At 47.7% G+C, this 12557-nt stretch overlaps 3 protein-coding genes across 14 annotated transcripts in view; 2 read left to right on the top strand and 1 right to left on the bottom strand.

Annotated features, from left to right (window-relative positions):
* Nucleotides 1-9400, top strand: part of Entpd5 (ectonucleoside triphosphate diphosphohydrolase 5) — a 36167-nt gene extending 26767 nt beyond the window's left edge. For 7 of the 8 annotated variants that reach the window (XM_006240344.3, XM_017594152.3, XM_017594153.3 and 4 more), the window contains 4 exons: nucleotides 814-954; nucleotides 2875-2931; nucleotides 4183-4298; nucleotides 6032-9400. In XM_006240344.3, the coding sequence (XP_006240406.1) occupies nucleotides 814-954; nucleotides 2875-2931; nucleotides 4183-4298; nucleotides 6032-6118 (401 nt within the window). In that variant the 3' untranslated portion in view covers nucleotides 6119-9400. The remainder of the gene's footprint in view (nucleotides 1-813; nucleotides 955-2874; nucleotides 2932-4182; nucleotides 4299-6031) is intronic. The other variant, NM_199394.2, reaches the window with a different exon arrangement.
* The window catches only part of Coq6 (coenzyme Q6 monooxygenase), an 11382-nt gene continuing 8119 nt past the window's right edge, over nucleotides 9295-12557 (bottom strand). The window contains exons 6-12 of one of the 4 annotated variants that reach the window (NM_001011983.1): nucleotides 12349-12456; nucleotides 12205-12267; nucleotides 11820-11927; nucleotides 10852-11054; nucleotides 10661-10776; nucleotides 10379-10545; nucleotides 9295-9606 (exon numbers count right to left, since the gene is read on the bottom strand). In NM_001011983.1, coding sequence (NP_001011983.1) covers nucleotides 9577-9606; nucleotides 10379-10545; nucleotides 10661-10776; nucleotides 10852-11054; nucleotides 11820-11927; nucleotides 12205-12267; nucleotides 12349-12456 — 795 coding nt within the window. In that variant the 3' untranslated portion in view covers nucleotides 9295-9576. Of the gene's footprint in view, nucleotides 9607-10374; nucleotides 10546-10660; nucleotides 10777-10851; nucleotides 11055-11819; nucleotides 11968-12204; nucleotides 12268-12348; nucleotides 12457-12557 lie in introns of those variants that run through there. The other 3 variants (XM_039112027.2, XM_063261736.1, XM_039112028.2) reach the window with 3 other exon arrangements.
* Nucleotides 9607-12557, top strand: part of Fam161b (FAM161 centrosomal protein B) — a 27931-nt gene continuing 24980 nt past the window's right edge. The window contains exon 1 of one of the 2 annotated variants that reach the window (XM_063262682.1): nucleotides 9607-9784. In XM_063262682.1, the coding sequence (XP_063118752.1) occupies nucleotides 9773-9784 (12 nt within the window). In that variant the 5' untranslated portion in view covers nucleotides 9607-9772. The remainder of the gene's footprint in view (nucleotides 9785-12557) is intronic. The other variant, XM_063262683.1, reaches the window with a different exon arrangement.

Here is a 12557-nt window from a genome sequence, read left to right as displayed (position 1 = left end):
AACCCAGGTCCTCTACAAGAGCAGGAAGTGGGGGCTGGAGAGATTGCTCAGGGTTAAGAATTCTTGTTGCGGGGTTGGGGATTTAGCTCAGTGGTAGAGCGCTCGCCTAGCAAGCGCAAGGCCCTGGGTTCGGTCCCCAGCTCCGGAAAAAAAAAAAAAGAATTCTTGTTGCTCTTTCAGAGGCCCAGGGTTTAATTCTTAGCACCCACTGGCAGCTTCCAACTGTCTGAAACAACAGTTCCAGGACTCTGAAGGCAGAAGATACATATGTGGTACTCACACATGCACGTAGCAAATGCACTTTTTAATGGGCAACAGCGCCCTTGACTGAGGCAGATGTTCAGCCCCAGGATTTGTGCCTCATCGTTGAGGCAGCTCAAGACCTCAGCTGCACACTTGCACAGCTGTTTCCGCTGCTGCTTCTTGTCTTCGGTTTCTCAGGCTTGGTGAGCTGGCAGTGCCTGGCTCTGGTCTTCCTGGAGTGCAGGTCCAGGCCTTTCACTCCTCGCCCTTGTGGAGTATGAGGGAGAGGACAGTCATGCATTTGTGAACAGCTTCTATCTTGAACAGCTTGGACGCCACTCCACCTGTCACTTTAAGTGTTATGTCAACTCCAACTCAGATTGTCCTGCTATTTCAGAGTCCCACCCCTGCGGTGAGGGTATCAAGCCCCCTCTGCCATAGCTAAGCCATTTCTACCACTGCCGCTCCAGGGCTAAGATCAGCTCTTGGATTTCTTGCTCTTCTCTCATTGGCAGAGAGTGATGTTGCCATGTCACTATTCTCAAGTGATGTATACTTTTGCCCTGACAGGGGAGATGGGCTTTGAGCCCTGCTATGCAGAAGTGCGGAGGGTAGTTCAAGGAAAACTTCACCAGCCAGAAGAGATTCGAGGAAGCTCCTTTTATGCTTTCTCCTACTATTATGATCGAGCTGCCGAGACACACTTGATTGGTGAGTTCATGCCTAACGTCTGGCCATGGAGGAAGAGAACGGGACTGCACTGGGGAAGAGCATTAGAGGCTGTGCCGGTTGGAGTGACTTCCCAGTTCTTTTCCAGTAGCATTATACCTGCCACTAGTGGGGAAAGAGAATGAGTGTACTGGGGCTTTGGGAGGTGGAAAACGACCTAACCGTCTGCAAAGCCTGTTAGAGGTAGGTTTTTACTATGTGTCCTCCACTGACAGTGAAGTCAGGTAGCCCAGGTTGGCCCCAGATTTGTAGCCATCCTTCTGCCCCAGACTTGTGAGTTATAGGCTTACACACATGTGCCCCATGCCTGACTTTGCATATGAAGTCTTTTTGCATTTTTCCAGTACTGGGATTGAGTCTGGAACCTCTGTACAGGAGACAATTCAGAGTTGCCCAAGATGGCTTTGAGACTGTATAGCCTGAGTCTGCCTTGTGATCCCTGTGCCTTGGCCTCCTGTACCAACAGACCTAGCCTGTTTTCTGTCTTTTCTGTGTCAGCTCTTTTGTAAGCTTGATAAGTACTGAGGAGTGTTACAGGAGTAAGGATTTCTTCTGGATCACAGTTTCGGAGGTTTCAGTCAGGGTCAGCGAGTCCCTTGTTTCTGCCACGGTGAGGCAAAAAATAATGGTGGGGGGTTGGGGATTTAGCTCAGTGGTAGAGCGCTTGCCTAGCAAGCACAAGGCCCTGGGTTTGGTCCCCAGCTCCGAAAAAAAAGAAAAAAGAAAAAGAAAAAAAAATAATGGTGGGAGGGCTTGGAGGAGCAAAGTTGTTTACCTCATGGCAGACAGGACACAAGGAGAGGCAGAGGATGGGCCCTAGAACAAGATGGAGTCCTCAATAACACATTGCTATTGGGCTGATCCCCAGCTAAGCCGCAGGCCCAGAGGTTCCCACTATCTCCTGTTACACTCATGTTCTGAATGCATCTGAAGCTTAAATCACTGAAGGCAGATCTGCTGTGGTCACATCTGCGCTGTGGTCAGATCCCCTGTGGTCAGGTCCCCTGTGGTCAGATCCCCTGTAGTCCAGTCACCTCCCAGAGACTGGGTCTCCACTGTCTGGAGACCAAGCCTATAGGAGACCCTTCCTATCTGAGCCATAACAAGTTGACATACAGTAAATGCATGGCTATTTTCAGTTTGCCAAACCTTGCCATGTATGTACCTGTGAAACCTCACCACATTCAAGATATTATGCCCATCGCCCCAACTTCCTGTTCTTTCAGGACTTCTTATCACAGAAGCTTTTGTTTATATGTGAGAGTAGACACAAGACCTGAGGATGATTTGCCACCCTGTTTGCTGTATTTTTATAATATATGTGTGTATGCCTGCATGCATTTATAAGTGCCAGCATGTGTAGGTGTCTGCAGAGGCCAGTAGAGTTACAGGTGGGTGTAAGCCGCCCTAGTGTGGGTTCTGGATCCAAACCTGAGCCTCTGCAGGAGTAGAAAGTGCTCTTTTGTCTCTCCCTTTTTTGGTTTCTCTGTGTAGCCCTGGCTTGCCTAGAACTCACTTTGTGGACCAGGCTGGTCGCAAGCTCACAGAGGGCCACCTGCCTCTGCCTTCTGAGTACTGGGATTAGAGGTGTGCGCCACCACTGCCCACCTACAGTCAGTGCTCTCCGCCACCGAGTGTTCTTAACCACTGAGCACTCCAGCCCGTCTACTGTACTTTTTAATGAACCCACCTTTACTGTGGTTCAATATGTAATACGAAATGGGCAACGTGCATTAATTGTAAATAAATAAGTAAGCAGCATGGGTTTGTGTTGTGGGGAGGTCAGGAGTCCCTTATGTTGGAATACTGCATATTTCTGGTTTGTTTACTGTGCGTCACTGGGATAAAAGTCCTTGTTTCCTTGACGTTTTGGACACTATCTACTGTTCTGTTTCATTTTAGATTATGAAAAGGGGGGTGTTTTGAAGGTTGAAGATTTTGAAAGAAAAGCCAGGGAAGGTAAGTGTCAGGAAATTCTTGAAGTTGGGCGTGAGGTGTGGCAGGGAGTGTAGAGCCTGGCAGTCTGCTGGAAGATGCGTTAGGTGTTGTCAGATAAGAACATGGGGGTGTGAGACACTTTAGGGAAATGTTCAAACAAACTTTCTACATTTCTACATTTCCCTGTCACTATCACATTGCTATTACTTGTTTGTGGGGTTTTTGTTGTTATTGTTTGGGGTTCTTTTTTGGGGGTTTGCTTTTTGTTCGTTGTTGTTGTTGTTGGTTCTTTTTTTTTTTTTGTTTGCTTGTTTGTTTGTTTTGAGATAAGGTCTTATGTAGCTCAGGACAGCCTCATATTTGCAGTGTAGCTGAGGATAACCTTGAGTTCTGATCCACCTCTCAAGCGCTAGGATTACAGGCGTGAGTTACGGTGACTGATTGTATGGTAGTGAGGATGGAGTCCATTCTCAGGGTCGCTAGGCAGTGATTAAAATACGCGGACTTAGCCATACACTCAGCCTGACATGCTCTCTCAGTTTCCTGTTAGACTGAGAGGGTTATGAGCAGTAACAAAACACTGAATAGCAGAGTGCAAGGGCAACAGCCCCATGGACATCCTGGAGAGAGTAAGTCTAAAACACAAATGATCTCTTCCAGTGGCCACAGGAGAGGGCTAAAGGACATTTCTCTGTTCTCTGGGCTTCACCTGGGGACCTGGTACTGACTGACCACAGTAAGTCATCGAGATTTGAGGAGCAGGGTGCTGAGAGCGCAGCTTGGGTGCTGAGAACTTGCCTGGCATGTGCTGGGCCCTGGCCTGATTTGCAGCAGGGCCTTTCCCCTCCTCCCCTACTGTGCATAATCGGCAAATAAGTGAAGTGCAGGTAAATACAGACAGATGGCTCATACAGCAAACGTGCAGATTCTACTCTTTTTTTTTTTTTAAGATTTATTCATTTATTATATATAAGTACACTGTAGCTGTCTTCAGACACACCAGAAGAGGGCATCGGATCTCTTTACAGATGGTTGTGAGCCACCATGTGGTTGCTGGGAATTGAACTCAGGACCTCTGGAAGAGCAGTCGGGTGCTCTTAACCGCTGAGCCATCTCTCCAGCCCAAACGTGCAGATTCTAAAGAAAGCAGGACACTGGCTGGCCTCCAGGAGCTCTAGAGACATCTTCGCTTACTCAAGTCCTATCTCTATCTAGAGAAGTCCTGACTCTTAGCTGCAAGTGTGAATGCTGTCTCTCTTCTCTCCCTTGCAGTGTGTGACAACTTGGAGAGCTTCTCCTCAGGCAGTCCTTTCCTCTGCATGGACCTCAGTTACATCACAGCCTTATTGAAAGATGGCTTTGGCTTTGAGGATGGCACCCTCTTACAGGTAAGAGGCTGAGCCCTGCAGGTGGGAATCCTACCAGCAGGTCTGGGCTGTAGCCTAGGCACCCTGCTAGGTACAGCAGGCCCTGGGATGCAGCTTAGTCTCTTGAGTACAGTACAGGCATGATATCCCACTCGACAGACAAAGACTTGGAGCCCAGTGAAGATGTTCAAGACCCATAGTTCATGAAGTCAGTTTAGAACCCAGTGGGAAGCACTGAGAGGCAGGAGAAATAGACATCCAGAATACAGTACAGACAAGGCGGGAGAGCCATGCCTCCCGAATCCAGGTTTCTCCTCCTGGGCTGGTACTCCCTCATCTGCCACTGGTCATGTGGTTATTAGAATTTAAGTTTGAGCAAGAGAGCACAAGATAACAAGTAACTGGGGCCGTCACACAGATTTCTATTCAGAGAGGCCCTGAGGCAGGTACACCTGGCAGGAAACATTGGCACACCCCTTGTCCCATTTTGCACAATAGTGTTAACACTGAGCGCTGACTGCATTAGTGTCTCAGGCATATGTAGTGTGTCCTGGATGTTCTAAGTCTGATGGATAGTTAGTTTAATCTCTTCTAATAGACTGCATGCTGCTTGAGAACAAGGGTCAGATTTTAACCATCTTTGTGAATATAATTTGTAATCATTCCTAAGATATATTTTATTGGGGCTAGAGAGATGGCCTAGTGGTTAAGAGCAGTTGCTGCTTTTGCAGAGGGCCCGTTTGGTTCCCAGCATCCACATAGTGGTTCACAGTTACCTGTAACTCCAGTCCCAAGACATGTGATTCCTTATGATCGCTGTGGGCACTAGGCACATGCATGGTGCACTTACATGCCTGTGGTCAGAACATTGACACACATAAACATATAAATTCTCTATCTTTAGTTATATGTTTTAGGGGGCGGGAGAGATGGCGCCACAGTTAAGAACACTGGCCACTCCTCCGAGGACTGTGTTCAGTTCCTAGAGCTGTGTCTGTGGCTCGCATTATAACTACCTATAAGCCCAGCCCAAGGGATCCATACCTCTGGCCTGCACAGGCAGCTCACTCAATGGACACATTCTCACAGGCAGACACTTACATCCACACAAAATTTTTAAAAATAGTAAGACTGAAGATCTTTTTAAAAGATTGATTTTACAATAAATAGCTTATCACAGAGGAAACAGAGCCTGCATGTACTGAAATCTATTGGGAGGAATAGGAAGGAGTCTAAAGAAGACAATTTCATGGACACCTAACCTCCTTTTCTGTAATTGAGGGATCAGCTCTGAAGTTTTGTCAATAAAGGTCCTGAACTATCCAGACGACCGGGTGCAGAATGCCCCGGTTGGTTGTTAGTGCTCAAGGGAGGGGTGTTTACACAGAATCAGAAAGCTGAGCGTGTGCTTCCCTACCCTAAATACACCCCAGCTCTTGCCCATTCCGTTCCTACCACATCCATGAGCACTAGGTTATGATGTGCCTTATCAGAAACTGGTGATTCAGAAGACAAAGCAAGAGGTGCTGTACTTCTTGTTGCATTTAAGGAGCATCCAGAGGCTCTCTAGCTGACAGAAAGCTCTGTGTAAAGGCCTGGATAGCACCACTTCCTGAGCATGCTGATGTGGGCACAGTCAGGGCTTGGCCACATGACAGATCTTCATAAAGGTAGCAGCCGTCCAAAGGCCATATTTGCGTAAGTTGAAAACTGCATGAGAGTGTGAAGACTTTTTTTCTCTTCTTCTTCAACAGCTCACAAAGAAAGTGAACAACATAGAGACTGGTTGGGCCTTGGGAGCCACCTTTCACCTGCTCCAGTCCCTGGGTATCACCAGCTGAGGCGAAGCACGTCCTCTGAAACCTGCGTTTCTGAACACTTGTTTTTACAGGAAGGAGTGGACTCAGACATTTTCTGACCTTCTCTGGGAAAAGCCTGGACCGAAACCTGTTAACTGGCTTTATTAGGAGGGAGGGGTTTGTAGATGAGTCCTGCCCTTGAGCCTAGCGATTTGGGCTTAGCTAATTTTGCACATCTAATGTGAATGACTCCCTAACCACTTGGTGGGCATATAGCTGGTACCAGAGTGTAAATCTTTTGAGATTCTTTGTTAAGTTACAGAGTCCTGCAAAGAAAAAAAAAAAAAGGTTTGGAACTCCATGTTAGAAGCGAGTTCAGAGACAGGTCCCTGGGAACCAAAGAGCAATCTCATTCAACCCTTGAATGCCTCCTTGCTTTGAGTGGTTTTATTTTTGCTTATAAGGGAAATTAAGCTGATTTACCCAAATCCCAGAACACATCAATACTGGTAATTTTTTCCTTCCTCCTACCCTTATTATATTCCCTACCCTAAAAGCCTGGGGAAAAATACCTGGTCTTGCTTTCCATCTATAATTCAAAGAGAGAGGGGAAAAGATACTGTATCAGAATTTGTGTGATCCTGTGGCACACAGATCAACCAAGTTAGAGCTTAGAGTTGTTTTATTTTTAGATAAGGGCCTCGTTATGTTGTTCAGGCTGGCCTGGAACTCAGTGTGTAGCCCAAGTTGCCTTGAATTATCAATTCTCCTGCCTCAGCTCCTGAACCTTGGGCTTACAGGTATGAGCTATTATGCCCATGTCATTTTCAATCCTAGCAGAATGGAGAGTGGCTCCTAACTGCCCAGACTAGAGCTATAAGCAAGGGGACCGTCTGTTCCGAGGGATGGCTGTTGCCACTCTGGACTTGAGCATTCAGCCCCAGGGATGCCCCTATCCAGTGCCAGCTCTGCCTCCCAAGCAGTGTTGTAGAATGAAACCCGACCCTAACTTCTCACCTTGGTGTTTCTGTGAAGCACAACCGACCCGCGTTTTCTCTGTGGTTAGAGGTTAGCGTGTATCTAAAGGCCCCCACTGCTCTCAGGGGGGCTGAGGTGTGAAGTGCTGAGGACTGAACCCGACTTCTTGGATGTTAAGCACAATGTGCTAGCCTACGCTTTCAAAGTGGTGTGCTCCTGCAAGGCCCTTGCTGAATCTAGCTATTCTCTGAATTTATTGTCTAGCTCAGGATTTCAGATCCCCTTTCCAGTGATACCCAGATTTGATTTGATTGCCCGTTTTGGTCCATGTTGGTATAGGTTGGAATGGTGAGCAATATCAGAGAACCATGTTTTCTCTCAGGACACTTTCTGTGCTGGGGTAGCACAGGCTGTCATGCTCAGCATAGGTGCTCGCTCTGCTGCACTAGTCCTTCAAAGTCGTGGCTTAAAGATTTTAAACTTCTGTCACCATGTTGTTTCTGGGATGACATCACTGGCCTCAGGGTCTCCTGTCGCTTGGCTCCTAACACAGCACTTTACCCTTCCTCTTCTCTTCCCAGGAAGTTTTCATCTCCCCTAACTTAATTTTTGGTCACCTCCTTTTCCTTCCGCTCTTCACAAAGGATGTGACTATGCCTGGGCCCCTGGCAGTCCTTGGGGAACCTTGTTTTTTAAGCCATTACACTGAGTCAATAATGTAAAGAAAGAAAAAGGTATTAGACTAGTAATAGTCCACTAAATGCTATCACAGTTGAGAGAAACCAAGCTGTTTCCCTAAGAGTAAGCTATGCTCACTAAAGATGCCTTTACAACAGGCCTTATGGCACAGGCCTGAAGTCCCAGCTCCCTTGGAGCTGAGGCGAGAGGATTACAAGTTATAGGCTTGCTCCGTAACCAGTCTGAGACTGCTCTGGGCACCTCAGTGCAACCCTCAACACTTAAGGAGAAGTTAGAAGACAGCACTCAGTGGCATGTCAGGCCCTAGACTCAGTCCCCACACTAAAGCAAAGCAGACAACTCCAGCTCTCCACACAGCTGGTCTCTGACACCTTGGGGGACACAAGGGCCCTAGCTATGGAGTGCGTATTCCACAGACACCTATGGTTACCTTGGATACTGCCAAAACTCTTAAATACATGGACTTTTACCTCAGAAACTTGTCTTCAGATATCCTGTTAATCTTCAGTTTTTGTTTGTTTTTGTTTTTTGGAGGAAGGCCTTCTCTCTATGTAGCTATGGCTGTCCTAGAATTCACTCTGTAGATCAGGCTGGCCTCAGACTCACTGCCTCTGCTTCTCTAGTATTAGGATGAGAGGTGTGCAGCACCACCACCACCCGGTAATGTGGGCCTTTCTTACTAAGGGGCTTCTATGTTCTGAAGTTCCATCTCTGTGAAAACATTAATATATTTTAAATCCTTGGGATGTGCTCTGGTACATGGTGGGTGCTGTGTGTTATCACTATTACATGAAGAACATCTGAATCACAGAAGTCCTTGCAAAGTGTGCCTTAAATTTCTCATCATTTAAGCTTTTTTTTTTTTTAATACACTGAAGTCAGCATTCATATGAAGGCTCCCTTTTTGAAAAAAGTCACCTTGTCCTGAGAGTCTCTGGCCATCGTTTTTCCAGCACCTGCCATTTTTTATTCTGGGGACGTTTTCTGGGTTTACTGACATCATTACTTTGTTGCTTAGAAAGCTGTTCTGTGAGCAACATCTGTCTCATTCCTTCAAAGCTTTTCCAAAACAGTTTAGCTTATTTTCAAAATAAAACTGCTGGGCATGATATTCTGTAGGGTTCTTACCTGGCACAGCCCAAGTTTCTTCTGGGGCCTCTCTGGCTCTTTGCAGTACACACTTCAAAACCCCAAGCACTGAGTCACTCCATGCTAGCTGCTCGCCACCACACATGGAGGGCTTGTGCCGCTGCCCAGCTCCTGACTGGCTCCTGAGGCTTCCCCAACTGTGTGTGCAATAAGGTTACTGCTTTATTACTGGACAGAGCGTGGTATCCCAGAGAGGAGCATAAATAAATTGAACTGTGGAGTGTAATAAGGGAGGGAAATAGCAGTATTAATACGAGCCGGCTGCTATTTACCTTCATGTCCCCCTTAAGCCCCAACTGCTTTTGTCAAAGCCAGTGTTAATTTTAAAACAGCCTAACAAAAATGTATTGGGTATTTCTAATTCTTACTCTGTCAAGATAATTATATAAATGTATGACCAGCATTAAAGTACTTTATTTAGAATGGATTGTTACCGAGTGAAATGAGGGACAGCATCTCGGTGACTCCTCTGTGTAGTAATAAAAACCTTTGATTAAATAGTTTTCCTTTGGGTTCTTCCTTAGCTGTCACTGTTTTGGCTCCACAGATGCATTAATCAGAAGAGGAAGAGACACAAGTTCCAGTGTAAGTTTATTAGTCCATACTGGGAAGGCCTGTGATGTCCCAGGGCTAGGTGTTCTTTGTCATCACCATGGTCCCCAGAAGAGGGGCCCTCATCTACTCGCAAAGGCCATAATCTGTTCCTAGAGAAAAAGGAAAGAAGTGGATAATGCTTGGTTGCCGCAGGAGAGAGGACAGGTGACGTCATAAAGAAACACCCAGGGTGACTAAGGGAGGAACAGGGCAGAAGTCCCACAGAGAACCTTCCAGCAGCCCTGCTTATTTCAGCTGTAGAACAGGGCCAGCACGATGGCTTGGCAGGTAAAAGCACTTGTCACAGGAGCCTGAGAGCCTGGGGTCATCACTAATCCCCTGTGGAAAGAGATTAACTCTCGAAAATTGTCTTCTGACCTCCGCATGTTTGCCGTGGCGTGCGCACACATGAACACAGGAGCCTGCAGTAAGCATGTAGCATGGGTGCTGGGGACTGAGCTCTGTCGAGCCACCTCCAGTCCTGTTCTGATTTCGTCCTTTATTTATATCTGCTGTGCCTACATGTTACATGTATATCTGCACACCACACGCATGCCCAGTATACTCAGGCCAGAAGAAGGTGTCGGATCCCCTAGGACTGGAGTTACAGATGGCTATGAGCCACCACGTGGGTTCTGGGGATTGAACCAGGTTCCTCTGGAAGAACATCCAGTGCTCTTACCCACCGAGTCATCTTTCCAGCCGTCAGCCCTTTATTCTTAGGTCCTGCCTAACTATTCCCAATTATTGCTTAGATATGGACACCAATAAACCCCGCAGATTCCCTTATTCAATCATCTGGGAAGGTGTGGCTGCTGCAGATAGTGGCACATGCTTTTAATCTCAAGAAATTTAGAATTTTTGTAGTCTTCGGCCACTTACTTTGAGAGGAGACACTGCATTAGTGGCCTGCAGGCCCCAGGTCCTGAGCAACACTAGCGGAGTGGTACTGGTAGAGTAGAGCCTTTTCAGCAGGTCAGTAGCAGCCAGAAGAGCAGTATTATGACGCTGTCGGTCTGTTTCATAGCCTGTGAGGTGGCTCATGGAGCCTGGGGTTAAAAAGCAAAAGCAAAGACAAACCCTTACCCAGTAATAAAGATTTCCTCTAGCTTTCAGCAGACTCTGCTGCACCTCTACCTGAGGTCAGGGGACCTGGATCCTTACCTAAGTCCTTGCCATTGAAGGCTGCTGTACTGAGATAATGAATCAAGCTGGAAATATCCCCGAAGCCCATGTTGACACCTTGTCCTGCAAGTGGATGGACTCTGTGGGCTGCATCACTAAGAATAAAGCAACACTCAGGTGTGGCCTCCAGCAAACAGAGAAAGCAGTGGCCTACTCCATGACAGTCTTACCCGATGAGGGCCACCCGAGGCCGGACGTACTCAGCAGCATGTCCCAGCCCCAGAGGAAAGAGGGCTCTGCTCTTGGCATCCACCTTGGCTACGCTTGGGGGCAGCTGGCGGGCGGAGACCTTAGTGGGCTTCAGAAGGGCGACAGCATGGTGCACCATGGCACTAGCTGAGTCGACGAAGTCTGTGTGGTGAACATCACTCCACTGCACGCCACCAGCCCCCAGTGGTGGAATACGATTAGTGACCAGTAAACAAACACCAAAAAACTGAACCGTTTTCATACCTGAAGCTAAGGTACTGCTATGTAACAAGCCTAATGAGTGATGAGCCCTCCTGGCAGGTTTTATTTAGGATCATGCCCAAGTATCCCTGGGTTGGCCTCTGACTAAAACTCAACGTTACCACTCACTAGTTCTTAGCAATGGTCACAAAGGAACTAGAGCACCACTCGCTCACCCTGTGCTCTCCTTCGGGCTCTTTTTTTTTTTTTTTTTTTTTTTGTTCTTTTTTTCGGAGCTGGGGACCAAACCCAGGGCCTTGTGCTTCCTAGGCAAGCGCTCTACCACTGAGCTAAATCCCCAACCCCTCCTTCGGGCTCTTAAGCTTAGGTGAGGCACAGAACGCCCATGAACCCTCCTCTCTGTCACGCGTCATCCTATGCATGCATCTGTTATGGAACTCAGATTGCCTTTCTCTCTCACTTGGAAGCTGTGGGCTTCCCAAAGGCAGAGGCTCTCCAGAGCCTGTTACCCAGAAGGCCCTACACCACTGAGAAATGTCCACCAAATGAGCCAAGTACCTTGGGAGGCCTTCCTATCAGCGCAGTGGCCCACAGCTTCCATTGTTTTGCATTTTATTTTCCTCTGTGCCCTCCAAGTCCACACCCAGGACTCTGCATTTGCTAAGAGGAAGCTGCATGGTACCTCTTCCTCATCACACCTCATCACAGCTGGACAAGGGACACTTACAAAGGCCGAGTTGATGGCATCCACGAACTCTTCCTCATGCATGCTGACCAGCTCGGCTGCATGGGCATGTGACGTGGACCACACCAAGGAACTCAGGGTATCTGAGAGCTGTATCAAAAGAAGCGCATCAGCCTGGTGTGACGCATGCCTGCAACCACAGCACACAGCAGCACGAGTGAGTGTCAGGCCAGTGGGGACAGTGCTCAAAGCCAGAGCAACAGAAACCGCTCTTCCGAACCTGGGCGTTTTCAAGCAATGGAGACTGAGCAAAGGAAGCAATGCATTCTGGGAGCAGAGCCCAGTAAACCAGGCTAACAGAAAGGAAAGTTCTTAAGACTAAGGCAGGCAAGCCACCTTTGAGCTAACTGGCCAGAGGATCTCTTACCGGGAGCAGAGCAATAGGCCCAGAGGGAAGAAATCTCTGCCAGGCTACATTGTTTTCTGTGGCCTAGAATAAAAGAGAATTCTTGTAAAGGGTGGGTGCTGAGTGCTCAGGACAAGGTCCCCAATGGGCCGCTAGAGAGATTACCTCTGATAAGTGGAGAGTGGCCACCACAGCAGACTGGTCGTAGTTCCAGCCAACATTCTGGATCCCAGCAGCTTGCCTCACTCCTGAGTTGTGGCCATCAGCACCAATCTGCACGGAGACAAGAGCTGCTAAGTTTCAAACCACTTCATGCATCACACTGCTCCCGAAGTTTCTCGGTCCTTCTATCTAGTCCTAGCTTTAAGCCCTGA

This window comes from Rattus norvegicus, chromosome 6, assembly GCF_036323735.1.
Source record: "Rattus norvegicus strain BN/NHsdMcwi chromosome 6, GRCr8, whole genome shotgun sequence".
Lineage (NCBI taxonomy): Eukaryota > Metazoa > Chordata > Mammalia > Rodentia > Muridae > Rattus > Rattus norvegicus.
This window is presented reverse-complemented; position numbering and strand designations above follow the sequence as displayed.